A 25,625-nucleotide genomic window follows, 5' to 3' on the forward strand; every position below is an offset into this window, starting at 1 on the left:
AGAAGGGGATTCTTACTTTCTTTGTTTTTAGCATAATTCACTCTGGAATAACAGAAGCTAGAGATCATAAGGGCAAACCTACAAGTGAGGCTGTCCTGTGTCCCTATCAGTCCTGAAGTTTTCTGGGGTCTCTTTCGGGTTTTATTGTGCTTTGGGGCCCTTAGAGTCCCACTGTAGATAAATCATACGAATGATAATTCTTGCCCTACAATGTAATCATAAGTGGACACACAAACTAAGCACAGGGAATAATGACACTTGTGCCCTTGGGTAAGATTAGCCTCTCTTAAGACTTACTGTGCAAACAGTGTGAATGAGTTCCAGTACAAAAAAAAAAAACACCCCAACCTGGCAGTGGCAGTGTAGGTGGAGCTTGGTGGGGGTTGATTTAGCTCCAAGTGAGGTGTGTTGGCCTGTGTGAAGCTCCACATTTTGTTATTACAGCTGCTGCATTATTCCACTAGGCATGGCTCTGGGATCTCCACAGTCCATTTTAGTATGTGTTAAACATACATCTTTAATTTCATCCATTCTTCACAGTTAAGCTCCCTCGTTTCACCTTCAAATAATCCTTTTTCCAAAGCGGAATGTTTTTCTGTTCTGATGATACAGGGATTTAAGGTATTTCACAGAAGTGTATGGATTTGATTATTCTTTGCTAAATCTGGCGCTGCATTGCAGTTGTTGAAGGTGGAAAGGAAGCCTACACCCACCTTTTAATATTTATATCTAAATAAGTAGATTTCATGTTTGTCTCTGAAGAAAAGAATCTGTTTATTGCCTAGCTTTCCACTAAAGGTTTTACTGGCAACTGTTGAGCATGCAGAGAAGAGATCACCCTTCTGTAATTTCACTGTGAATCTGTGGAATTCTGATTTTTCTTAAAAAGCATGATAATACTTGTCACAATGTAAAAGGTGATTTAGTGCTACGTGGTGACTACGTAGTAAAAACTCCATTTCTCCAAGCAAGTTGAAGAGCATCAGACTGCTTTGCCACTTGTCAAAAAGCTTCTGTGAGAATGTTTGAGACTCACATTAGCCTGGTTTTCTTTGAACTGCAGCCTTCTTGATTAGTATAGGGGCAGATGAGGGAGAGGACCATGAGTGTCATGAAGATATAATTAGAAGGCTCTCAACAACTGCGTTTCTGTTCATCCTTATATTTGGTAGGAACTACAAAAATATCTTCCAATTACCTTAATTTCTTACCATATTTTGAGTGTGCATCTGTTTTATAAACAGCTTTCCATAACCTGTCATGTATTTAATTGATTGCTTCTTTTTCAGAATGCCCTTCATCTTACAGCAGTGGTGAGGAGCTGTGCCGAAAACTAGAGGAACTACAGCAATTTTTGAAACGAGAACCAGAACACGAAGAGGAAGTAGATGTTCTCAACTTCAGCGAGACATTAAAAATAAACATTAAGAAAGAACAGGAGGAGAAACAAGAGGAGATGAAGTTCTACTTGGCTTCCTTGCCTGCATCAGAGTTCGTGAGGGACACTGCAGAGAAGGTAATAAATGAATCATAAAGCTAATAAGAACTGTTGTTAAGCTAGTTGTCGTCTTACATTTAGTTAGTTGGGTTTCTTTCATCTATCTATATGGGCCTGTGGATGCTTTATGAAAGTTTTTATAAATGCCCTGGAAAAATTGGACCTTCAGACTCATGAACTGGCCACTGCTGGCAGGAGAAGGTCAAGCATGCCAGCTGGGAGGTCATTTCAGAGTAGCTTTGTTGCAGGGCTTAGTACCAGAAAACATCCTGAAAGGCTAGACTCAAGGCGAAATGAGGGAAGAGAAGCCCTAGCACTGAACTCTTCCTGTCCCATCACGTGAAAGATTCGGACTTGTTGCTTAGACCAGTGCTGTTTAATAGCAGCTCCTGAAAAGGGGTTGAGGTAAAGCTTAGACCACAGCAAACTTAGGTACTGCTTGCATTTCTTCCCACTATTCATACTGGGGTAAAAGAAAGGGAGAGTGTGGGTCTTCTGTCATAGCAGCAGGAAGGAAAGAGAGGAGACTGACTCAGCTTCTAGGAAAGAGTGCTCGCCATTGTACCAACAGAGGCAGGAGCAGCAGGAGGAGTTCGCATGCAGCAGTTGTTGGAGAAAGAAAGGATCTCTGTCTCTGCCTCAAATGCTGACATCAAGGGACAAAACTTTAGTTCTGCAGTGTATCTAGTCTCTTGCTACAGAGGTGACAAGTGCATGGGCATGAGAGTGAGACTGGGGGATGAAACACTTTTGATATGGAACTTCTGTGCCAGTAATACTGTTTAAAGTGATTTCAGTTGCCATAGTTGGGTGCAAGGAAGATAATGAATAGATTGATTGAATATATGTACAGTTCTAAAACAGAGCTTCCATTCTCAATCCAAAGGTACCCAGTGCAGCCTGTTTTTTGTGTGGACTTTCTGAAACAAAAATTAAAACCTGCTTTTGTTTCTTGTGTTTTAGAAGCATTTCTGCATGCTGTTCTAATGGTCAAGCTTCATTTTCTCTGATTTTTTTTAAATGAAGCCTGAGATTAAAATGCTTCTGCAGTGTCTGCTTGCTTGGTTTTTAACCATGCTTTGTAATAGATTATTTTCTGTTACTCTCATTCTCGTCTAATCTGTAGTACAATGTGGGTTGTGTTATTTGATGTACTAACTTTTTTCTCTCTCGTATTTTATAGATAGGGATTTCTTTTCAGCCTGCTGAGGTACAAAAGAATGTTTATGCATCAGTAATAGAAGATATGATTTTAAAGGTAAGAAATTACTTCACAATAAGCTTTTCTGTAACTGTATTAACCCTGTAATGTAGGAAGAAAGGTGGAATATCCTTATTAAAATGCATTTATCAGATCAGGAGATGCAGAGTTTGATGTCTCTTTGTACATATATAGAAAGATATATGGCTGGCCAAAGACAGTCATACACTTCTGTGTGTGTTTCCAGCTTTCAAAGTGATTTGTTGTCTTGGACATAGAATAGTGGTTTGCAGATTCTCACCACCAGTACAACAGTGACTCATTCTGTAACTTTGAAAGTACCCATTACTTTGTCCCCCGCTTCAGAATTGGGGGGGCAATCTACTGGGGCACTGCTAAATTCCTGCAGACAGTAGCAATTCTGCCTTGTGTAAGAAACCGTTTCTCTATCATAATCACTTTTGGAAAAACAGACTGTTTCTTACCAAAGACTTGAACAGCATTGAGTTAAGAGATCTTGGGTTTGGACTGAAGGCTAACACAGAGTATTTTTAGCAGTCTACTCTGCTGTGTTTCAAGCCAACAACAATTTTTGGGGTTGTTTATACAGACTACTTCTTATCAGAAGTTCAGTTTCACAAAAGCTAATTGATTCCAGGTTACACACGCACTCTTCTGCTGTGCTCTCTGTTGCTTACCATGGTTGAACTCAAATACAGATACATCCATTTGTAGGCACAGATTGTAACCATCAGATTGCTCCATTATAATTGTAGAGTTACGCCAACTTTCCTGACTGAATGTCCCGGAAACCTCTTCTCTAGTCTTGATACAGGCACAGAAAGCCAAGAGCCTTAATTAGCTTTTGATTAAGCCAAGTGTGTAGGGCATACGGCTGCTGTCTGCTTGCAGACAAGCTGGGACATTTTTGTGAAGGTGTCTTGACATAAGCCTGGTGACCACAGGGAGTGGCTGGCAAGCACATAGCAGCTCCCAGGAGAATATCTGGAATGAAGCTCTGGTATGTGAGAGGAAAGGTCCTAAAATGCTCTTGGAATCACAGGCTCTGGAACATAGGACCCACCCTGTTGTGCACATAATGCTCTGCAGGTCCAGAGGGAAACCAGACTGGGCAGTTGCAGCCTGAGCTCTGTGCATCTATAGGTTTGTCTCTTCCTGTTAAATATATTCAGTTCTTATTACTGTGCTAATAAAACTCACTTAGGCATCTTGAACTGCCCCGTGCTGATCAAATACAGGATTGAAGTGTGCCAGAACTTCAGCTGCTCTTACACTGACACTTGAGCAAATAGCATGTCCCTTTCCTCTTTTCATAGTGCTGTCTCCTCATGTTGTCTTTTGTCACAGGCCACTGAACAGCTTATGAGTGATATCCTACGGCAAGCGCTAGCTGTGGCGTACCAGACAGCTCCTCACAACAGGTACAGCAGCTTGTTTCCTTTTGGACCACTTATGCCAGCAGTAATGGCTGAACTGCTTGAGGAATTTAGTCAGATTTTGCGTGGCTCAGACCATGTGAATGAGGAAATTTATGAACTATATTCTGGGAAGATCCAAGCACTATGAGGGGATTTGTCATCTCCTAGCTCCATAGTGGCAAAGGATAGAAATATAGACAACATTAAAAACTGGGGCAGGATTCTCTGGTGTTGCCACACTCAAAGGCAGATGACCTGTTTCTACAGACCTGTGTTGAAGGACTTCAGGTTACCATGTAGACAACTGACACATGGCCTGCCAGAACTTAAACAACCTAAATAATCTATTATTTATTTTACTGATATACTCTTTTCTGGTTCAGATACTGAGTGATTTTTATGGTAACGATTAGGCCACATTTTGATTTCTGTCCAGCACCGTGATTTGGGATAGCTTGAAAACAAAACCCAAAAACACTACAAGAAAATGCTTAGTTTAAATATTTACTTGTATGCAATATATATTTATATACTAGACATATGTTTGTTATATATAAAAATATATACACATATTCTGTGCTATAGAAGTTCAAGAATTAGTACTTCAGTGCTTAATTTTCCTGTCCCAGTGCCCAAGATGTTTCCCCCAGTCAGTTGAGAGTGGCTTTTTTTGTGCTGTGACATTTTAATGCTTTTCCTGTGTTGCTCTAACACCTGCTCTTTTATCCTTTTTTTTCATAGATCTTTTTTCTTTTTTTTTTCTGTTGGTAAATATATTGACTTACTGCTTTATGGGCATGTGTCTTTTCAGTATTATAATAAATAAAGTATTATAATAGCATCTCTGATGTGTTCCCTGCAGGACTCCAAGAGAGATCACAGTGATGAATATTCATAAAGCTATCTGTAATATTCCCTTTCTTGACTTCCTCACAAACAAACATATGAAGATACTAAATGAGGAACAATGAAATAGAGCAGAGAAGATGCTACAGGAAAGGTGGATTTATGACTGAGTTGACAAATCCAGTATTTCTGTAGGACACTATTATATACATTTATAACATTGGGCTACTAGATTGTTACCTCCAATTAAAGATGCACCTTAATGCAACAAAATAATGCTCTGTTCCAAATCAAGTTGTTAAATGTCGATGTTTACTTGGTAAGTGTGTGTTCAGTGGCTGAACAAACATTGTCAGTTTGCATCAAGTTGCTAGCTGTGAGAGACTCCACAGGCTTGATCCCTCTGAGACCGCTGTATTGATGAGATTGAACTTTTTTTTAAGAAAAGAAATTATGCTTTTTGATGCAGTCTATATATATATGAGTTGATTTCCCCATGCAGTGGTCAGAACACTTGCTTTGGCAGTCAGAATATGAGAAAAGTCAAAGCTAGCTTTTAAAGGTGGGTCATTTGAGTAGATGGGTGGGTTGGTTGGTTCAGTTTGGGTGTGGGGGAGCAGAAGGCTGATGACTGCAACAAATTCTGCCAGTCCTGCTCGAGCGTGATGTATGTGACTGAAAACACAGCTAGGAGGCTTATCATTAGTTTATTCAGCTAAGTGTTACCTAACCAAATTCCTTGCCTCTCTAGAGGAGGTGTCAGATGCTGCCTTTCTTAGTCACTTCAGAAAGGATAGACTGGCACATGCTCAACCAAGATGAATAAACCATGGTCAGGCTTGGTAAGATTTGATTGACCACTTGTCCTGCTTGGAAAGGGAGAGGAGCAAGGACAGTATTCACTGCTTGTGGGCTTGGACTGGCTGAAACCCTTTGCTTGCCCAGCGAGTGCCTCCCTGGGCTGCCAGAAGGTTTGGAGTGTGCTGGAGGGCGGGTAACCAGCTGTGCTGTGCAAGTCTTAATGCTCTGACAGCATTCACTAGTGGTCAGCTTGGATTGTGAAGTGGTGTGAGAGCAGCACCACTTTGGCTTAAATTCTGCTCAACACAGAGAGCCCTGATAGGATCAAAAAGTCAGAGATTTCCTTCTTGTGGGGAGCTCTTGTGATGTCTTGACTTCAGGAAGAAGTTCTGCTACTAACCCCAGCACTTACCTGTCTCAGGAACATCACTGGTGTAGGAGATGTGTCTGCAGCCTGGCTATCAACACCTCGCTGAAGAAGGCTTCGCTGACAACATCCTGACCACCCTACATCCACCACCCCTTTGTCCTTGCCCATGGGTGCTTGTTAGTAGTGTGAATAAGCCATTGTGAAGTTGGTGGGACTCCTGTTGGACTGTCATGCTTTCAGGGTGCTTGTTTTGTGAGGCAGTGCTGTCATGTGAGTGGAGCATGGGTCAAACAGCCAGAATCTCCAATGCACTGATCTCAGCTGGGTCTCTGATCTGCTGCATGGCCTTTGATTTAATCACTGTGTGCCTCAGTTTCCCCGTCTCTGAGCATGGGGAGCAGGATACCTACCTCACAGGGGTGTACTGAGGCCTCACTCTTGTTGGTGCCGTGCTTTGACAATACAAAGCCTTTTATAAACATTAAACTGCAGTTACCTTTCCTGGCCTGGGGTAGGAACAGAAATCTTAAAAATGTTATCTTTTTGGTGCTTTTTTTGGGCTAGAAGACAGGTGATGGTAACTCCAGTAGTGTGCAGGAACTGTGGAAGACGGTTCAGTCAGAGGGTGGTTTTAGGCTTCCAAGGAGAATAGCATAGGTTTGATGCCGTTCTTAAACTGAGGAAGGTACTGTGTACCTCAGAGGAGATGCTGCCTGTCTTCTCCACCTTAAATAAAACTAGGGTCTGCAGGAAAGCCCTTCTCAGTTTATCAGAGCTAACAGGGAGTTACAGTTCACTTGAATATAAGAGTGGCAGAACCTGACCCTTGAATCTAGGAAATGGGACCAATGGAGAAATCCAAACACCATTCAGAGAAGGACTTAAATGCCCCCTAGAAAGGGTGTTTCAGATGCTCTGGATTCAAAAGATAATCCTGGCTTGTTCTAGTGAGCTGAGTGCAGGATTGCCTGCGCAAGTAAAGTGCACAGCTTAGCCCTGACATTAGTTTTTCAGCTGAGGTCAGTGTGAAGGAGTCGAGCAGTGGTGGTTATGTTTGAGCTCAGTTTTGAGAGTAGGGAGGAATCCAGGTAGCTGGGGAACTGTAGGCCCCACACTTTGTTTGCAGGCTGTGGTGACTGTGTGTATGTAAGTCCATACTGCTTTCAGGCACCCCTTTACACAGCTTTTACAAAAGAGAAGGGCATTTTCAAGATATCTTTCACTATTGTTATGACAGCCTGCAGGTTGTGTGGGAACAGCCTTCTGGGCAAACTCAGTCGTGCTATGAGCTTCTGCAATGACACATGCATTTCCAGCCCCCGTCTCTTTTGGGCTTAGTTTCTGGGATTTTGAAACGCCCAGAGCAGCTCTTGAGGATGCAGGAGCTCATCTTTGGGCATCTATTAGCATACTTTTCTGTGAGGAATGGAGTTTCAGAATGAGTCCTGAACCTGGCCCTGAAGCAGGCAGGTAAATGCCCCTTATTCTTAATGGGGTTCTTGCAGTGGAGATATGTTGCTACATTTCTGAGTGACCACAGGTTATTCTCCTAGGAGATGCTATGTTAATAATATATAAAGTTTGCTGAAGAAAAATAAACTGTTAAATGCAGATAGAAAATAATACATTTTAGTCCTTCAGATAGGAAACGTTTGCAACAAGTTCTTTGAATTTTGAAAACTGGTGGGACAAAAAAATTGGTTGGTGAGAAGTTCCTGTGGGAATTGCTTGGAGATGAGGTAGATGTTGTGGAATTTCATGCACCCATTCAGGTGTGTGTGGAACGCTGCAGATGATACAGTGTGTTTGAAACGTTACAGTATATTTCTCTGGATTTCTAAAGAGTCTTGATACAAGTTAAAGATACCTTTACAAATATTGCCCCTATTTGTAATGTTGAGTGTTTAAATCCTTCATGTTATCTGTATTATACTGTATAATTGTGTAAGATAACGTATGTTTACAATAAATTCTTTTATTAGCTGTGCAAGGATTGTCTTGACTGTCATCTGTCACTCAGAAGTTCCTTCAAATCTGTAGATTTTTATGTGCTCTGTATATTCAGAATGTTTTAGTTAGTTCTGGATAAAAATTGGTAGTTGTGGAATTGATCTGAAAGAAAAGGTAACTTTTCCCTTTTCCAGTTATTTTAGAAAGCTTTTGGTTTTGGAGGTTGGAGGAAGGGAAGCCAGGAGCTCCACAAGCTTAGCTCCTCCACCTTCTCGTCCTCCAGAGCAGCCTGTTTAAACAGCAAGTAGTTGTGTGGAAGATTGAAAAGCATGGTGGGTTGATGCTGGCTGCCTGCCAGATGCCCACCCAGCTGCTTTCACTCCCCTCCAGCAGAACAGGGAGAGAAAATAGATAAAAAGCTTATGGGTCAAGATCGAAAAAAGGGACATCACGCAGCAATTACTGTCATAGCAAAACAGGCTCAACTTGGGGAAAATTAGTTGAACGTACCGCCAATTAGAATGGAGTTGGATGGTGAGAAACAAAGACTGAAAAAAACAAAGTGTCTTTCCCCCTACCCCTTTTTTCCTGAGACTTGACATCAGTCCTTCATTCCTGTCTCACTCTGCCCCTGCCAGAGGCACAGGGGAACTGGAGGTTGACCTCAGCAGTCCCTCTGCTGTCCTCCCTCCCTCCTGTACAGGGAGACGGCTCCCCTGAGGGGCTCTGCTCCCTCAGCTGCCCTTGGGCGGCTGGAACTGGCCAAGTCGGGCTTGGCAGCCCCTGCCTTCTCTCAAGGGGACCCCTGGCCCCGCTGCCTGGACACGGGCACCGCATACAAAAAGGAATGGAAAAAAATAAGAAAAGCTAACTTCTCCATTTTCCGCAGGTTGTGGGGAGGAATTGTAGGTGTCTAAACAGGCTTGATGCTCTGTTGTCTTTCAAAATACTGCAAAACTCGTTCTTGTTTGTACTAAATCCTGTAAAAGTGCTGCCTAGTTGAGCACATGCTGCAGTGCCCTTACGCTGCCAGAGCCAAACAAATGGCAATGTGAAGCGGCCAAGGAAGGCTGACTGCACCCTGTGGGCTGGACTGTTGGCACTGACCCCCCTGATGCCTCCTCCTGGCTGCCTTGGACCTGCCCTTGCATTCCTGAACACATCTCCGGGACATGGTGGTCAGGTGCAGCGTGCCCAGAAGGTGCAGGACCACCTGCTTTAGAAATGAAGCTGTTGGCGCAGAGAGCTGGCACAGGAGCAAGCAGCGTGTCTGGGTCCCAGGGTGCAGTCTTGGCGACACTGAAGCCAGCAGGAGCAAGGGATCGCCCATCCCTTCTGTGCCATCTCTGCCCTGAAAGCAAATACGGCCTCTCTGGGCTACGTGGCACCAACACCCATTTGTGTCAAAACAGTATGGTGCTTAGGATTGTACGTTGTTACTGCAGTGGCCAAGATGGAGAAAATTGGTGTGAACAAGGCAGAGGTGATAGGTTTGCATCTGATTGTTCACACTTCAAGAAATTAGTGCAATGCAAAGAGAAATGTGCAGTTTGTGAAAGCAGGTGAATCATTAATGTGCTGCTTGTGAACTTGTCAAGTTCAGATGATGAGAACTGTCCTGAGTAACAGAGTATTTCCCACACCAGAGCTTCACCTGAGCATGTGGAAGTGCAGGTGTTCACAGCTCCCTGGCATAGTGGATGTAGCTGGCACAGAACTTGCTCTCAGCATCCCAGCAGGCCAGGTGTCAGCAAGATGGAATGAAACAAGCAAGTTCAGTGTCACCCTATAGGCAGTAAATTATAATGCCTCAGGTGTAAAACTTTCCTTTTAAAGGATGTTTCATTATGTGTCAAATAACCCTTGTTTGCAGTGTGATTCACAGTTGGAAAGCTTTGATGGACTTGGACATAAACCTAGAGCAATGGGGAAGAAAATACTAGTGTGAGAGCAGCGTTGGAAGCAGCCCTGGCATTGTGACTCACTGGAGCCTGCAAAACCTGTGTAGATTTGCCCTCTTCGGAGGAACTTGGTGTGATACATTTCAGTTTGGTTAAGGCAGACACTTTCTGTGCAAAATCAGGTGTGTTGCAGACATCAGCAGCCAGTTGCATCACCCTGTCCCTGCAGTGGTAAGTACCTGCTTGGGTTTCCTTCCATTTGTCCCTCCTGTAGTTGGAGCCAGGCAACAGTTCATTATTCTTTGGCTTTCTCCTGGAAGTCTTCTGAGGCATAACCAGAAGAGCTGGCATCGCACTGTCTAGGGAAGCTGGTTGTACCTTCAGCACCTTTATTCACTGAAATGTTCTTGGGAGCAACTGTAAAGCCATGATCTCTCTTACAATTCAAAGCTAGCACCATTTTCCTGTGATGTGTGTGGTGTAGCAGAATGAAACTGAGGTGAAATGCAAATTGCTTGTCCCTTTCTGTTAATAGGGCATACTGTGGGCACTGCTGAAAGGGGGTCTTGAGAGTGTGGCACCTGCATCAGAGTAGATACGGCCTCTGTGTGTCCAACAGTGAACATAGCAAGTTGGTATCATTGGTTCATCCCCTTTCCCCCTTCGTGTTGATGGACTGCTTGCTGAACAATTTGCTTTCCCTTTGAAAATGGCTGGGAAAAATCCCGTACGTGATTATGAATTCTGCAGAGCAATGGCTTCCCTTTGGAAAGCAGCTGCGCCTTCAAATCAGCAATTGGGCCACAGCTTAAAATGTGCCTTGGAAGCCATTCCTGGGCTGGGGTCTGTGCCTGCAGGTAAGATTGAGGAGTAAGGAATGGGCTGCTGATGGCTGTGAATTCAGTTGGGCATCTGCTTGACACCTTGCTTGGTGTCCTGTGTGCCCTGCTGTCCTGCACATGCAGCTGTGCAAGAGAGAAATGCAGTGACAAATTGTCCTGCAAGGTTGAATACCCAAGGGTTATGTTTTACAACAAAGAAATTTGGGAAAGAACAATAGTCAAAATACATTTTAATTTATTAAATTAAATCCAGTCTATTTAATAAAATACAAGCTTATTATAGTACCATTTTTTTTTTACAGCTGGGTTGATTTTTTTTTTTTAAGAAATACAGTGAATTAAGAAGAGAGACCGAATAGATGATTTATCCTTTTTTTTTCTTTTTTTCTTTTTTTTTTACTGTTAATAAAGTGTAGGATTGAAATGAACTTAAATTTTTTGAACAAAACCATTAAAAACATTATAAAGAGATTAAACAAGCAGATTGAATTCTTGGAAACATGTAACATGCAAAAACTTTAGTACAGTTTGAATGTTTCAAATTAATTTCCTGAAAAATGAATCTCCTGAAAAATTATTTTGGCAAGCACTGGTATTACTGTAGGTTCCTCTGGGTCCAAGGATGAGTGTGGGAAGTGCCATCCCTTGTACCAACCAAACGCAGCTTACTGCAGGTGTTGCCTATTCTTGTGTTGTGTTCAGTCCTGCTAGTATAGTGAACAGAGGTGGCACCATTAAATTCTCCCATAATGCAGTGAGAAGATGCTGTCTCCATGTATTCCAAATGCAATCCACATGCCAACAGTTCAAAAATTGTTCTTATGGGAATTATCAGCAATGCATATGTGTTTGCAGAATCCCCAAAGTTCAGCTAGTAGGAAGGTTAAGAAAAAAACCTCCTGTGGTAAAGTCTATTTCATTACAGATGAATTAATATCCAATCACTGTTCAAGTCTAAGGATAGTTTCCTTTCGTTCTAGCCAACACATTTCTGTGTGGAAAACACATAAAGTAAAAATTTTTCAGGTTTTTTTTTTTTTCTTCCAAAATAATTAGGAAAACCATGAAATAAGCAGTAGACTAATTATATTGCATAAGTCATTGAGATAGAAACTGTAAACCCACTATAATCTCAATGAACAAAGGCTAAAAAATGGTGTCTTAAAACACATGTACCTCAGCAAAAGTTAAATGCACACCAGTCTAAAAAAATCAGCTTCAGAACAATGACACTTAAAATGGCCTGTCTTAAAAATGAAGGATGTCTTACATTCTATGTTACATTTTTCTTTAAGAAGAGTTTCTAAGTAACATTCATTTCTGGTTGTTCCTAGTATTAGCATTACCAATATACAGGCAATAATTTAGGATTTTCAAGGCAATATTTTCCACCTTGCGTATGCAAAGAGTTAACATTTATTAAAAGTATAAGCATGTCCTTTTCATTAAAGGATCACAAATTGCTTTAGGTAAAATCCATATACAATATTTACACCCACCCTAACAGCTATACAGATTACATAAACATCTTCGATCCTCTGAAGTTTGGCAGGTGCCTAGCTGACTCCATCCATGTAATCCTCTCCAAACCTGGTGCGTTGCTGTCAGGGCTATCTCCAGAAATTCAGTCCCCTCTTGCTCCTGTGTCAGCCTCCCAGTTTTGGAAATACCCAGCTTTCCAGCCTCAAGACACTGCATGTGCCAGATTTATTTTAGAGTTCAATGATGCTACCTTCCTCCAGCTTCTAAAGCAACCCTGGAAGTTCAGACCAGCCTCTGTGATACTGTGATTTCTGGTGATGCCATTTGAGGACCCATTTCCAAAACCCCTCAAGAAGCTCAGAAGCCAGCCAGATGCTCCTTTCCTTTCACTGGCCTACTTAGAGGGTTCTGCTAAATAAACTCTTTTTGGTTTTAATTATCCATCCCACTAGTGATTCTTTTCCCTCCCACCCTGTATAGTTAAGCATAGGGATGTTGCCCACAATACTGCCTTTGCTGCCCAAAGTCAATCTCCTAATGTGATGCCAGCTGGCACAGTAATGAACTTGCTCCTGTGAAAAACTAGGTCACTCCTTGGCAGCGTGTTTTGCCAGTTCCAAACCAAGCGCTTTGCGGTTTGTTGTGTTAACAGAAGCTGTGTGTGCATATCATTAATCACTGGAGCTGCTTTTGATAACACTGATTCTTTGATCTTAACACTGCTCATGAAAATTGCATAGTGATACATCTTAACAGAAAGGCCGTGTTTAAGCTGCCTGGGTGTGAGGAGCATCCAGGTTCACACATTGAGGATTCGTGACGGCGCCTGGAAAACAGCAGAAGGGTTGGGGGAGAACCTGGTCTTCACCTCTGGGATCTAGTGGGGTGAGGGGAGGGAGAGAAACGTTAGTGCAACACAGGATGTGACTGTATGGAGAGCTTGAGGGGTCTGGAGAGTTGTGACAATCTAGCTGCTCTCCCCTGTAACGTGCCACTACCCGAAAAGCGTTAGCTTTTGGCTGGGCATCAATGAGACTGGCCTTGGCCTACAGGGTGATGCAAGGGCATGTGAGATGCTGTGCCACCAAGGAAGGCCTTTGATGTAACCCAGCCCTTGGACCTTGAGGTGTGTGATGTGATGGGGGGATAGCCATGGCTGGGCATGGTCCGGAGTGCAGTGCCCTTGGTGGCGTGTGTTTATATCCGGGATTCCAGTCTTCTTTCCCTTCCTCGAGAACTGGGGTAGGAACTCTGAGGGGTTCATCTAGGACCCTCTGCTTTGCATCCTGTCTGCCAAATAGGAAGATACTGTATTTCGCCCTTCCAGGGTCAAAATATAAGGTTTAACGGTTAGATACCCTCTGTCATCATTGCTGCACCTCAGAAAGCAGCTCAGACTATTCAGAGCAAGGAGGAAGTTTTGGCGAGGTTTGCAAATTCTGTTTTGCCTGAGGTCACTGTCCCACTTTCCGTGGAGCTGGATATACCAATCGTGTGCCTTGATGCAGCAGTGTGCCAGCAATCCTCTGCGGAGGAGGTACTTGACTGTCTGCTGATTAAACACTTTTTCCTTGTCTCCTCCAAGGCAAAGATTTACTTTCTACATGTGGCCCTGGAGTAGCTGCTATTACCTCTAATAGCAGAGCGTGCTGTGGCTGGGGAATTCAGCCCCAGCCCTGTCTCTGCTTTCCAAGTCACTTGGTGCAGCCTGTGAACGGCTTTTGCAGTTGGTTGTGAAACACCATTCTCTTTGGTGGTCTAATGCAAAAAGCAGCTAAACTAGACCCTTGTCAGTGGGCACTTTCCTTTCTCATGGGGACAGGGAGTGTGTGGGTCCCACCAGGGAAAACACCAAGTACAGAGAGAACGTTTCCTTGTGGGATTTTCAGTAACACTTAGATGTATTTTGCCAACAAGAAAACAATCTTACGCTGGTGTAAAGACTTGCAGAAAAATCCCAAGGAAGTTTCAGAGGCCCAAGAGCTGTGTGGCTTGGTTGCTCACCACAGCTATGTCCTCCTTGGTGTTGGTAGTGGGGACAGCTCCTGCCCTTACCATCACAGGGGAGTTTTGTCCTGTCTGGGTGGGTGCTGTTCCTGAGGCAGTGATCTACAAATGTTCCCATGCAAACACCTGGGTCAGTGGTTGATGTTAGCACCAGAGGTTGAATCTCGCGCTATGACCCTAACATTCGTGCACACTGACGGCTCTGAGTGTGCGCAGAGGGTGTTAAATGCACCTTATGCAGAGAGAGAGAATGACACATACCTTGTACATAAGGTATCCAACTGAGGGAATCACAAATCTTGAACTTCCTGACTGTCATACAGTTTAAAATCTTGGTCTCAGGTTGAATTATGACAAGTTACAGTATGACATGCCCTAGCATATCTCTGAAAGCAAGAGATGGCCACGTTACTTAGTGGGTAGTGATGAAAGAGTGGTCAATGAGGACATGGCTTTATTCTACATGCACCATACCAATAAAAAAAGAGGATTTCCTGATGTGTACTTTGGGCTTTACTTACGTTGACTTCAGGATTTTAAAATGTTAATTACCTTAAAATCTGCCTTGTAGCTTGTCTCTTGAACAAAATGGTCTTCTGGGATAATGAAGCCTTGCTTTGTCTTTATAGGTTTGGATGGTTTTGCTCCAGTCCATGGGCGATACTCTTGCCTGAAATGAGATTGTCAAGACAGAAAACCCCATAAAACACAACATACTCACAGGCTACTTCTGCTCAGAGTAGGCAAACCCAGAAGGCAAGGCTGGTTACAATCAGCTCATAACATTGAACTTGTCTAAGGTATCGATTGTCTAAGATATACTGAGAATTAGAGAAGAACTGAGCCTAGAGGCCTGCCTCTCTCAGAAAGCCCAGGCTGAAAGATGCAACAGGGCATAGACTGGGCTGATTGGCTGCCCCGACTTAACTCTTCCTTTATTCCCGGCAAAATGTGCTCTCTCCTGGAGGTGCTTGGTGCTTTCCTCCTGGATAAGAAAAGGTCAGGGTGACTTTTTGCGTGATGGCTTATTGACCACTTACAATGTAAAACATTGTCTGGCTCATTGGCCACTTACAATGTAAAACATCTTGTTCTGGAGCTCCAAGTGCCCAGCCCACACACGTGTGGAGGGAGGCTGCTGATGTTCCCTTACTTGGCTTTATCTCTCTCAACAGCAGGCATGTTTGCCAATGCGTGCTGCGCCTCTGTGGCAACTCAGTCTGAAACGCATCCAAAGGGAGACACCATGTCAGCTGGCAGGTGCTTCCTCTGATGATTTTCCTTCAGATAGGGGCAAGTGCTTTGACTTTGCATGATGATGGCTGAGAAAGCATTTGGCTGACTTACTCTTGGAGCAGTGACATCTGAGAAATAGGTGCAGAGGCCTCACTGAGAAAGGGCAGCACATGTTTTGAGTGAGTGCACTGAAAAACAGCATGGGTAGTCTGGCTTAGCTCAGCTGCCAGGTCCCTTCTGGGGTGAGGAGTCCCTTCAGCCTTCCCTCTGCTTCTCTGTACCTCTTGTCACAAACAGGTTTCACTAATGCCCTCTCCATTAGGGCTTTCTGGATGCTGCAGTAGCAGCCAGCTGAGCTGGCTTGTTTGCTCTCAGGAGAAGACAGAAGTCTGCTCTGTTTGTGTGTGTACGTATCTCTGGCAACTAATTCAGGCAGCTTCTGTAACAAAAGGAGAGGCAACTAACCAAGATGTGGCAATTGTATGTTCATATCCTGGCACACTTAAACAATAACTGCATTTTACTAGCTGCTTATACACAGGATCAAGGGGTGAGACTGAGTCCTGAGCCATGGCTAGGGAAATAGTCTGTCTTTTAATGAGCCAAGCTTAGCTTTGATCTTTCCGATCTTAGTTTTTCCCCAAGCATGCTATTTGCTATTTTGATAGAGGCTGCAAATTCCTCTTCTAAAAATCTTAAAGTATGTAAGTGTGGAGTATTATTTTAGAATGTGTAGTTTGGTCTTGATCCTTTTAGTATGCTACGAAAATATCCACTGCCTGGTTTATGCTTGGTTTCTAAATATAGACTCAGTCTTAAAATGCTACCTATTTTCTTGGTTGATTTGTAGATACAGTGTACAACCCTGGACTGTATATAAGCCAGTGAGAAGCCAGCATGCTAACAAAACTAATTTCAAAAAATTAAGTAACTGTTTCTTGACCGAGTTAGCTGCCAGCACTGGTCTCCTGTCAGGGCAGATGGGTACGAGTGCAGGCACAAGGAAATGGGCAAGAGCCTGCAGCCGGGGCTGACAGCAGTTTGTCAGCTTCAGTGGAGGTGAGGTGAACTCTTAAATCCGCTCAGTTAGTAATGGATATTGCTCTACAGAAGAGCTTCCTGCTGTTGGAAAGCAAAACTGGGGCCCTGTCAGGGCTGACTATGTGCACTGCAAACCTTGTCTCTAATCAGTTAGCTCTCGCTGTTCTGAGCCACAATCTTCTGCCTTCTCTGCATCTTACTCTTCAAGCTTGCTTAGGCGGCAGGTAAGTGCCTGTACAGCTCTCCCAGTGCTGGTGGTGCAGTTCCTGCTTCTTTAGCACCTCAGGATAAGGATGCACCTTTGCAGAAATGTAATTTTGGCCAAGTGATGCCCTAAGAAGGCAACCTTTCAGCAGGGAATCCCAGACATGTCTGAATGCTGAGTTAAACCTGAGCTCTGCTTTGCTGCACAGCCACAAGGACACAAAGCTACTGGGCAAAATGCCAGCAAAATGGTACGAAGCCATCAATTATGTCCCAGCAGTTTCCAGGAACTGGAACCTGCCGCCCCACGTAAACCTGGATTGCCTCAAGGATGCTGGTGGCATTGATTCCCAACCATTCATCCTTATGCCAGCTGGTCTCTCTGCTGCAGTACGCTGCAATGGAGTGTGTGCCCCAGCTTTCAATGAATGACTGTGCTGCCCGTCTCTGCAGCCAGCTCTGTCTCACTGCTTTTAGTAGCTCATTTGCTGATTTGGCAGGCCCCCAAACACAGCCCTTTTGGATCACAGGACCCTCATTTTGGCTGTAAGCCAAACTGTTCTCCTCTCAGCCTGGATAGCCAAAACTATTTTTGAGGCACCTACATGAAATGAGGAAATGCTTTGCCTTCACCCATGGAAACGGAAACATGAGGGCAGCTAAAGTCACAGCTCAGACCCACAGCAGCATTTCTTATTTGGAATTGGGATTTGCCCCTGGGGGAACCCAGGACCCTGACCCACATGGAAGGGCTGGGCAAAATGGAGATTACTTGAATCCTCTGGGAGCTGAGGTACTTGAAACAAAACAAGAAATAAAAATTATACCCTTTGGTCCAGAAAGTACAGCTAACAAAATTTGCTTTGCCTTTCAGCTTGCAGGACACATGCACCCACCTCCTGCTGTATAGCCAAGAGTCAGAAGGAACACGAGCCCAGATACCAGTTTGTTAACTTGACTAGAAATCGGTCCTGGAGTGCATGAACTACTTGGAGCCTGGGGAAAAGGAACAACCTGTTTTTAATGTTACTTAGTTTAAGATGTCAAGTGTCAAGATCCAGTGGCTGCCGCCTTCTTCCTTGTACTTCCTGGTGCAATATTTGCTCCCTGTGCTTGAGGAATGCAACACATCAGGTCCAGCTCAGCGAGTGTACTGCCTCTCCTTCCCTTCCCCATGTCTGTCGCCACAGGTGGTGTCTCATCCAAGATCACACAAGTAGCAGTTAACAGAAAGAGAACAGCATGGTGGGGGAGGAAATTACAGAAATGGCACGGAAAAGGGGAGAGCCCTGTGTGGTGTGACATCCAGCTGCTGCTGGGCGTGAACACAAGATGTTGCTGCTGGAGACTGTCATCTTCATCCTTCCTGCTGTATGCCTCCTCCTCCCTTTGTCCCTAGACAGCAGCAGTTGTCAGAGTACTTTGGGGCTGCAAGGACCTGCAGTGGAGGAGAAGCAGCCTCCAGGCCCATAACTCAGTGTCCAGGCTCTCTTCAGGTTCTGTTTTGTTCTCCATTGTTACAGCCTAAAGGTGAGATTTTGATCTCCATAAATAGAAATGACCCAGTGGTACTTAATAAGTACTAAAGCACTGTGGTTGTGAAAGAAAAAGGCCTCATGAGTTGTACATAGGCTTTAAAATAGTAGAGATCAAAAGGGAAGGGCTGCTTATTGTGTACTGCTGTTTCTTTACCTCCAACTCACTCTAGCAAGGAATAAGAAGCAGCTTTTTGCAGGTGATTGCCCTGTTGCTCTGTGGCACTGCTTTCATCACATAAATCACTGCTTTGTTGACTGTTTCTCTGCTCTTTCTCATAATTGGCTAACAGAGCCCAGGGAAAGAGGTTTCTTTTTTAACGTGTCGGGATGTGTCTCAGAAGGAAGGTTTGGATCAATGCAGTGTGGAGAGCGGGAGGCTAGTGGCCTGCTGGGACAGTTTAACCCCCCAGCAGTGATGGGAAATGGAGCAAGTGGGATTACAGCTAATGTATATGCTCAAAACACAAAAAAAGCTTTGGACTATTAATTACTAGGAGGTTACTATGAAACCCAGCTTTGAAGAAAGCTGTTTCAGTGAGCTGGTGGCTGTGTGCCATCTCCCTCCCTCGATGAGCAGGACTGCCTGTACCAGGGCTGTCAAACAGCCTAGGCAGGGGGTGAGGTGGAGGGATGCTTCCACCATGATTCACCATGTGACCTCGCAGATTTCAGGGCATGACTTAGGAGTGATGGATTCAGGATCGGTCTTCCTGTTCATTGCAAACACAATGTGCTGTTGCTGCAGCTGGGTGTGCTTTGAGTGGAGGAAATTCCTCCTACCTTTATACAACAGCTTTGAATCTTCCCGATTTCAGTTCTGTAGCATACTTTGCACAACAAACATCCTCTCTTGAGCCACTATTTCCAGCCCCTCCTCCTCTCTCGTCCCACGGCTCTGTCCCCCTCCAAGCCCTCCCTTCCCCCAGCCAGGCTATGCAGCGCACAGCGAGCCTCTGGATCCATCCCAACGCCTGCACCAAGCAAGCTTACTTCTTAAATAGCATAAAAATCAGGGGCTTCAGTATTAATTTTCCCAAGCAGCAAGATACTTAAGAATGTAAAGATAACTGTAAGCCTTGATTATAAAAGCTTTACTCCTATTATTAAGGATAATCAAGTGTTTAAATATCTTGCTGGATCAAGGATGGAGCTCTTCATACACAGTACTATTAACCCTGCCAGCTCAGGTGTGTGCTGTGATCCCACACATTGCTGAACCTTAGTGCAGGTATTTTCTCCGTTTTCTTCTGCACAGCTGAAATAAGATGTTTTTCAATGTGAAGTAGTCACCACAGTTCACCTTGCCTTTCTGCACAAGCACTATTTGAAGGTGGGTGAATAGCATAGACAGCTAAGTAACATGCTCTGTGACTGCATCCATAGTTACGGGGAAAAGTATAATTCCCCTTCATTCTGTGGTATCTCCCTGGTGGGATGTCTGCTCCATGGTCACAGTGCAAGGAATGGCACAGGCTGAATACTCATGCAAGAAGGTAGGAGTTCAGTTTGCTGAGGGATCTTCCACCCTGCTGTTCCCAAAATCATTAGCAATGGCACATCTGGCCCTTTCCCCTTAATGACTCCAGCCCTTTATGCGTTTTCTTTTAATGAAAAAAAATTGTTCGCACTCTCGGTAAGCAGGAAACCCCACTGATTTCAAGGCCCCCAGTTTGGTCTGCTTTACTGCTATGCCTCCCACCTGCAAACAAGTCGGATGCTCTCAATTATCACACCTGCTCAAAACACCTATAGTGCAGAAACACCAACTGCAGAGATTAAGCTCTGCTCGGGGCTGGTGTGTGTGTGCAGAAATTTGCAGTCATCCTCCCCCTTCCCTGAGTGCTAATACAAGCAAAACCAACGGGCTGGGGGAAGAAGAGGCAAAACAATTGCTTACAGCTCTGATACGTTTTCACTTACACATTTGAAGTGCTTTCCAAAAGCTGGCAGGTTACTGAAGGGGAAACTGAGGTCTGAAGTGACTTAAAGAAGTGCAGCTGAGCCTTGAACAGTGTTCTTCTGCCAGCAATACCAGCCTCAGCAAAAAGGTTGTGCCTTCATCCCCATTGCCTTCCAACAAGGTAAGAAGATGACATCCAGAGAACAGAGACAGCTGGAGATAACCTGCTGGCAGCACTGGCTTCCCTCATCCACTGTAGAAAGGAGCTAAAAGTAAAGCACTTATCAGTTTCTAAAATGTCTGCTAAATGCAATCAAGACCTAGTACTACAACTAATTGTGTTCAAAGCCAGAAGTACACAGCACCTGCAACTTACTGCTGAAAGGGAGAAGCCACTTCCATGACCCCAAAGGACAAACCCTTGGGAAGGTGCAGAGGGAGCCACCCAGTGCTCCCTTCCGCCTCCTCCAGCATCAGTAAGGTGTAATCTACTGCAACCCTCTGCAGCAGTCCCTGGGATCTTTTCACAGTTGGAGCACATCCCATTTTAGCCTTTCCAGTGCAGTTTGTACTGATCTGCCTCAGCCTGTCTTCCTGAGCTCCCCCCGTGTAGCCCAATTGGGGTTTGACTTCATCCAGACCCTGCAGAACTCCAGCCAAAATCCAGGGACTGGAGACAGGAGTTGCCCCAAAGATCCGGGGGCATGGGGTGATACTTTAGAGGGCAGGCAGCTGTGCTGTCCTTCCACCCTTTATACAGAGTTATTCCTTTGAAATTAAAAATCTCTTTGCTTCCTCAGAGGTACAGGTATTCTTCCAGCACCCCCTCCACCTTTATCTTTCTTCTGGCCATAGAAAGGCTCCCCCAGCAGTCACTAGGAATGGGACTGGTCTTTTTGTCTTGGTCACTGATCCTGGGGGTGGGTTTATTTTGTTGTGGTAGATGCCAGATCAGGCTGACTGGCTGCACCATGTACAGCCAGTTTTGTATGCAGCTGAGTTTTCTTCTGTCCTTAAAAAAAAGAGTGCAGAGAGAAAGATGCATCAGGAACTTGCAGAATGAAGTCTCACGGGAGCCATGTGCTGATGCACAAAAGCATATCAAATGGTGCCGAATGAATACAGGGGACTCACTGCTACACTTGGGTGTTCCACAGAAACAAACATTGTCAGCTGCTGTAGAACCATGCAGTCAAAAATCACTGAATTAAAAAGAAACAAACAAACCACAAACCTAAAAGCCCCCAACACCTTACAGAATTAAGCAAGAAATTGCCATTAAAAGCTTAGAGTGGACCATGTATCAATGCCAACTTTTCTGCACTGCTTTGTTCAAGCCAGTCTTTCTCTCCCTTCAGATCTTTTCTCTTTCATGTTAAGCAAGCCCAGCCAAGTGCTGAGACCTGACAAAGTCACAAAAGGCAGCTGGAGGCTGCTGGCTGGCAGTGTCCACAATGCAGAAGCCAATCCTACTGGCAAGAGCCTCGTGGTGCATGTCTGACCTGGCTGGATGCAGAGCCTGCTGAAGCACCTGTAGCACATAGGACTCAAATGACCCATTTCTTCTGAGAGCAGATGCAGCTCCCCACACATAATGCCCAGTCCTCAGGGCCACTCAACCTGCTTGCAGGGCTGAGCTGTAGGGAAGGGCTGCTATTCCTGCAACAGCAGAAAAGGGGAATCTCCCCAAAGTTCTCCCTAAAAAGAAAATTAGAGGTTCTGACAAAAAAATGTGTGTCTTCCACACTTTTGCTCCTCTCTAACCTACCTGCAGTAGTCCCTGCCTGCATGTTTCTGTGCAGATCACCCTTTCCCTTTTCCCAAACCCCCTAAAGGCATTACGTAGTTCATACCCAACCTCCTCCTCAGGGCCCAGCACCCTCCAGCTGTCCCCAGTAACAGAACGTCCTCCTTGATCTGCTTCTACCCCAGCTGATCTGCCTTTCCTTCTTCCCCAGCACTGCCTCCTCACCTGTGGGTGGGTGCAGCCTACAAGAAACCTCTGTCTCTACTGACAGAGGTTAGTACAGCTGTGTGTGGCCATCAAGGGACAGCTTAATGCATGAGTAGGGTCTTTTTGTCCTTTGTTAGGAAGATGAAGAATATCAGCCCTTAATGCTGCTGCGCGGCTAATGCCTGAAGAGGAGAAAGATGTTTGCAGACTGCAACTGCTGCCTTTGGAAAATAATAAGGTAAGAGAAAAGGAGGAGTGAACTGCAGCAGTGTTAGTGGAAATCTCCTTGTGGTTCTGGGTGCTTGGCTCGTAAAGGTTGGGTGTGCTGTGCATTGCCCCTTCCCTGCCCCAGACCAGTGGAGCACTCCTGGGGCTTTGTCATGGCTGAAGCTACCAAATGCAAACCTAGTGCCTCAAGCAAAACTGAAAATGAGTGTGAGTAACTCTGCAAAGTACTGACCACTCCACTCCTGCTTAGCCCTTCTTTTAAAAAAGAAAGGCAACAAATCCAAATAGACTCTTACAGCATGTGAAGCTACTGTGAGCTTTTCTCCTGCTGCTTGTTGAGACTCCTGTGACTTTTCTAGGGTGCATTCAGTGGTATGGGGATTTCTTAAATTTGCGATGTTGAACTGGGCAATAACTCAAAGAAACTGTGGGAGCTGCTGGAACAAGACTAAGGCGGTTTGACTTGTATAGCCATGTCTGCATTAGTTGTACCGTATAGCCTTCAAAAAGCTTTAAGGGTGTTAGGCGAGAGCTCTGTCCTGGTGTGGCTGCCTCGGCTTGGGCCCCTGTCCTGGTCCTGTACTGCTCCTCCTGTCAGCCCTGAGGAGTTCCCCAGCTACCTTGAAGTCTTACTTTTTCTAAAACTTGTTTTGATTTGGGTTGTTATCTCACCATTGCCAGTGCTTTGTCCTGCGATTTGCAAAATTTTGCTCTTTCATGACAGTAGTTGAGGGCCTGGGTAAGAACAGACAAGTCAGAGGGAAGAAAGGTGTGAGAAGTGACTCTTTGCTGAGAGCTGGAACAGCTGTAGGGAAGCTGCAGCTCTAATGCAGGTTGATGTGCTCTTCTGCTGGGGTCAGGCTGGGGAGTCTTGTTGAAACAGCAATGTGGAGATGGACGTGTTTCTGAAAGAAATCTTGCTAGTTTTGTTCTAGGCAGTTTCTCTGTGCTGCTCGGAAATTTAAAAGTGCTTTTCTTTCACTCTGTGATTGTCCTGCGAGATGTGGAAAGGATAAAATGGTGCATAAATTCAACCACTGCAGTTACCCCTTCCAGAGTCCATATGTTAACTGCACTAGTACCAGGGCAGCTGCCTGTGTGGGGAAGAGTGGGATAAGCGATACACTTTCTCATGCAGGACTGTAATCCTTCCCAGGGCCCCCAGTGTGTTTGTCTTAAAAGCCCTTTGATAAATAATCTAAATAACTGCAATTATGAAGAGAAATGTCTCCTAGGTATGTAATAGATAATAAGGGTCTAAATACTTGGAATAAAAATAATTACTAATATACCTCGTAGGTATATTAAAACCTGCCAAACATCATCATAAGGGAGTGTGTGATAACAGTGTGAAACCAGTATAATGTTCAATGCCAGCCTTGTAGGAGCTGAAATCCTCTCTCCTCCTATGGTGGCTGTCGGTGAGAAGAAGGGATGAATTTATGTGGTACCAGCCTGATTACTGGTTCCAGAAGATAAATGTCTGTAATCAGTCATACTGATCAAAGGGAAAGGAAGGCATCAATAACATAAAAGTCACTTAATCGTTTTTAAAAACTCTTTGGGAAAGGTGGTTTGTGACAATTTTTCCCATTACCCGTACTGGCATGTTTTTGAGAGTGTATCCTCTGTGTCTTGGCATCTGACTAATCAGTAATTTGGCTCAACTCGAACGTGGCGTTCCAGGAGCCTCAAAGGGAAAAAGATGATGGCACTGCCGGATTCCGGAAGCGCAGCTCGGTGCGACTGTTGAGGTCGGACAGGTCCTGGGCAGCTCCAGCTGCCAGAAGCCCTGTGCCTCCCAGCAGCGGGTGGGTGAAGCCCCGCTGAGCTAGGGATGGCATTGTGGGTCCCACCCCGGCTTGCTCCCTTCTCTCTCCCTCGCCCATGGCAGGAGCTGGGCAAGGCAGTGCGGCTCAGCGGCGGCCGCCCCGCGCACCGGGGCAGGCTCCGCCGCTGCAAAGGCGCACAGGCGGTGCGGGCCGGGCCAGCGCAGCTGGAGAGCAAGTGACGCTTTTAAGGACCGCACTTCCAGAAGCTAAACGCGGCTTGGGCGACAGATTGAGCTCGCTGGCGAGGCGGCAGCCCCTGTCCCCCTCTCCTCCCCTTGGTTACGCCCCCGCCACGCCGCGGTCGCTCGCCTGCATCCCCGCCCGCGGCAGGGACCCCCCACCCCCGGGGCTCGGAGCGGGGCGGTCACCCGGGCCCGGTTACCTGTAGGAGGTGGTGTGGCCGCCGTCCGTCTGCGAGCGCGGCCGGAGATGCTCGGGGCCACCGCAGCCGTCCACCGACAGCCTCCCTCCGCCGCCGGGCAGGGCGTAGGCGGCGCGGCCCGAGGCGGGCTGGGGGGCGGCCCCGTCCCTCCCGCCGCCGCCACTGCTGGCGCTGACCCAGGGGAAGGCGTCCTTCCTCGGGAGGGGCCACGCTCTGAAGTCCCGCCGGTACTGGGTCTCCGCCGCGAAGGGCTCTCCGGTGGCGACCGCCCGGCCCTTCCTGCGGCCGCCTGGCTTCCCGGCGGCGGGGTCCCGCGGGCGGGGGTCCGGGGCGGACGGGCGGGCGCTGCCCCGCGCGGGGGGCCCGCCGCGCTGGGGCGCGCCGTCGTCCGGCTCCTCGATGTCCGAGTAGTTGTGGATGGTGAGCGGCACGGAGAGGTCGGACTTGTCCAGCTGGCTCCAGAAGCGGGCCAGGCAGCACACCCGGCTGATGCAGGGCCAGGCCATGGCCGCGGCCGCAGCCCCCGCCTCGCCCGCAGCGGCGCCCGCGGCTCCGGCGCCCGCAGCCGGCCGCGCACCCGGCTTCAGCCCTCATCGGCAGCGGCCCCTCCTCCCGCCGCCCCCTTCCCCCGGTAATGACACCCCCTCTCCGGGATTACGGCCCGCACACGTGACCCGGGCTGCCGGCAGGAGCTCCGTGCAGGTGTCGGCGGGGGCCGGCGGCGATGCGGGGAGCAGCCGGGCCCTGCGCGGCCCCAGGCCCCCGTCGGCTGGCTGCTGCCGAGTGACGCTGCGGCGCCGCAACATCCGAGCCGAGCCGTGCTGTCCCGGCGGGGCCGGGAATCTTCCGCGAGGGAACGGCTCTCCCCAGTTCGTGCGCCTTCCAGCCCGGGTGTCTCCTGTGGCGCCTAGGATCCTCTCTGCTCCCGGGAAGCTCCGTAGCCTCTGTACCCCATCGCAGACATGGGCCAAGC

The 25,625-nt window shown here is 46.3% G+C and overlaps 2 protein-coding genes across 3 annotated transcripts in view; one reads left to right on the top strand and one right to left on the bottom strand.

Moving 5' to 3' along the window:
* YEATS2 (YEATS domain containing 2) overlaps positions 1 to 5,119 on the top strand; it is a 46,951-nt gene extending 41,832 nt beyond the window's left edge. For both annotated transcript variants that reach the window (XM_086467768.1, XM_086467767.1), the window contains 4 exons: positions 1,290 to 1,516; positions 2,682 to 2,756; positions 4,068 to 4,141; positions 5,001 to 5,119. In XM_086467768.1, the coding sequence (XP_086323894.1) occupies positions 1,290 to 1,516; positions 2,682 to 2,756; positions 4,068 to 4,141; positions 5,001 to 5,109 (485 nt within the window). In that variant the 3' untranslated portion in view covers positions 5,110 to 5,119. The remainder of the gene's footprint in view (positions 1 to 1,289; positions 1,517 to 2,681; positions 2,757 to 4,067; positions 4,142 to 5,000) is intronic.
* An 8,010-nt stretch (positions 5,120 to 13,129) lies between these two features.
* Positions 13,130 to 25,158, bottom strand: MAP6D1 (MAP6 domain containing 1). The gene is made up of 3 exons (XM_086468480.1): positions 24,653 to 25,158; positions 14,890 to 15,007; positions 13,130 to 13,207 (listed from the first exon to the last, which is right to left on the bottom strand). Exons 1-3 carry the CDS (start codon positions 25,156 to 25,158, stop codon positions 13,130 to 13,132), a joined length of 702 nt encoding a protein of 233 aa, XP_086324606.1.
* Positions 25,159 to 25,625: the final 467 nt, after the last annotated feature.

The sequence above is a fragment of the Leptosomus discolor genome, chromosome 7, assembly GCF_034619465.1.
Source record: "Leptosomus discolor isolate bLepDis1 chromosome 7, bLepDis1.hap2, whole genome shotgun sequence".
NCBI lineage: Eukaryota > Metazoa > Chordata > Aves > Leptosomiformes > Leptosomidae > Leptosomus > Leptosomus discolor.

Excerpts from the sequence above, each read along its gene's own strand:
- MAP6D1 (XM_086468480.1), bottom strand. The coding sequence starts at position 25,158 with ATGGCCTGGCCCTGCATCAGCCGGGTGTGCTGCCTGGCCCGCTTCTGG. Across the intron at positions 15,008-24,652 it reads GGCCACACCACCTCCTACAG|GCAAGAGTATCGCCCATGGA; the intron begins GTAACCGGGCCC and ends ATCTCATTTCAG. Across the intron at positions 13,208-14,889 it reads GCTACAAGGCAGATTTTAAG|ATCCCAGAGGTGAAGACCAG; the intron begins GTAATTAACATT and ends TCACCCCACTAG.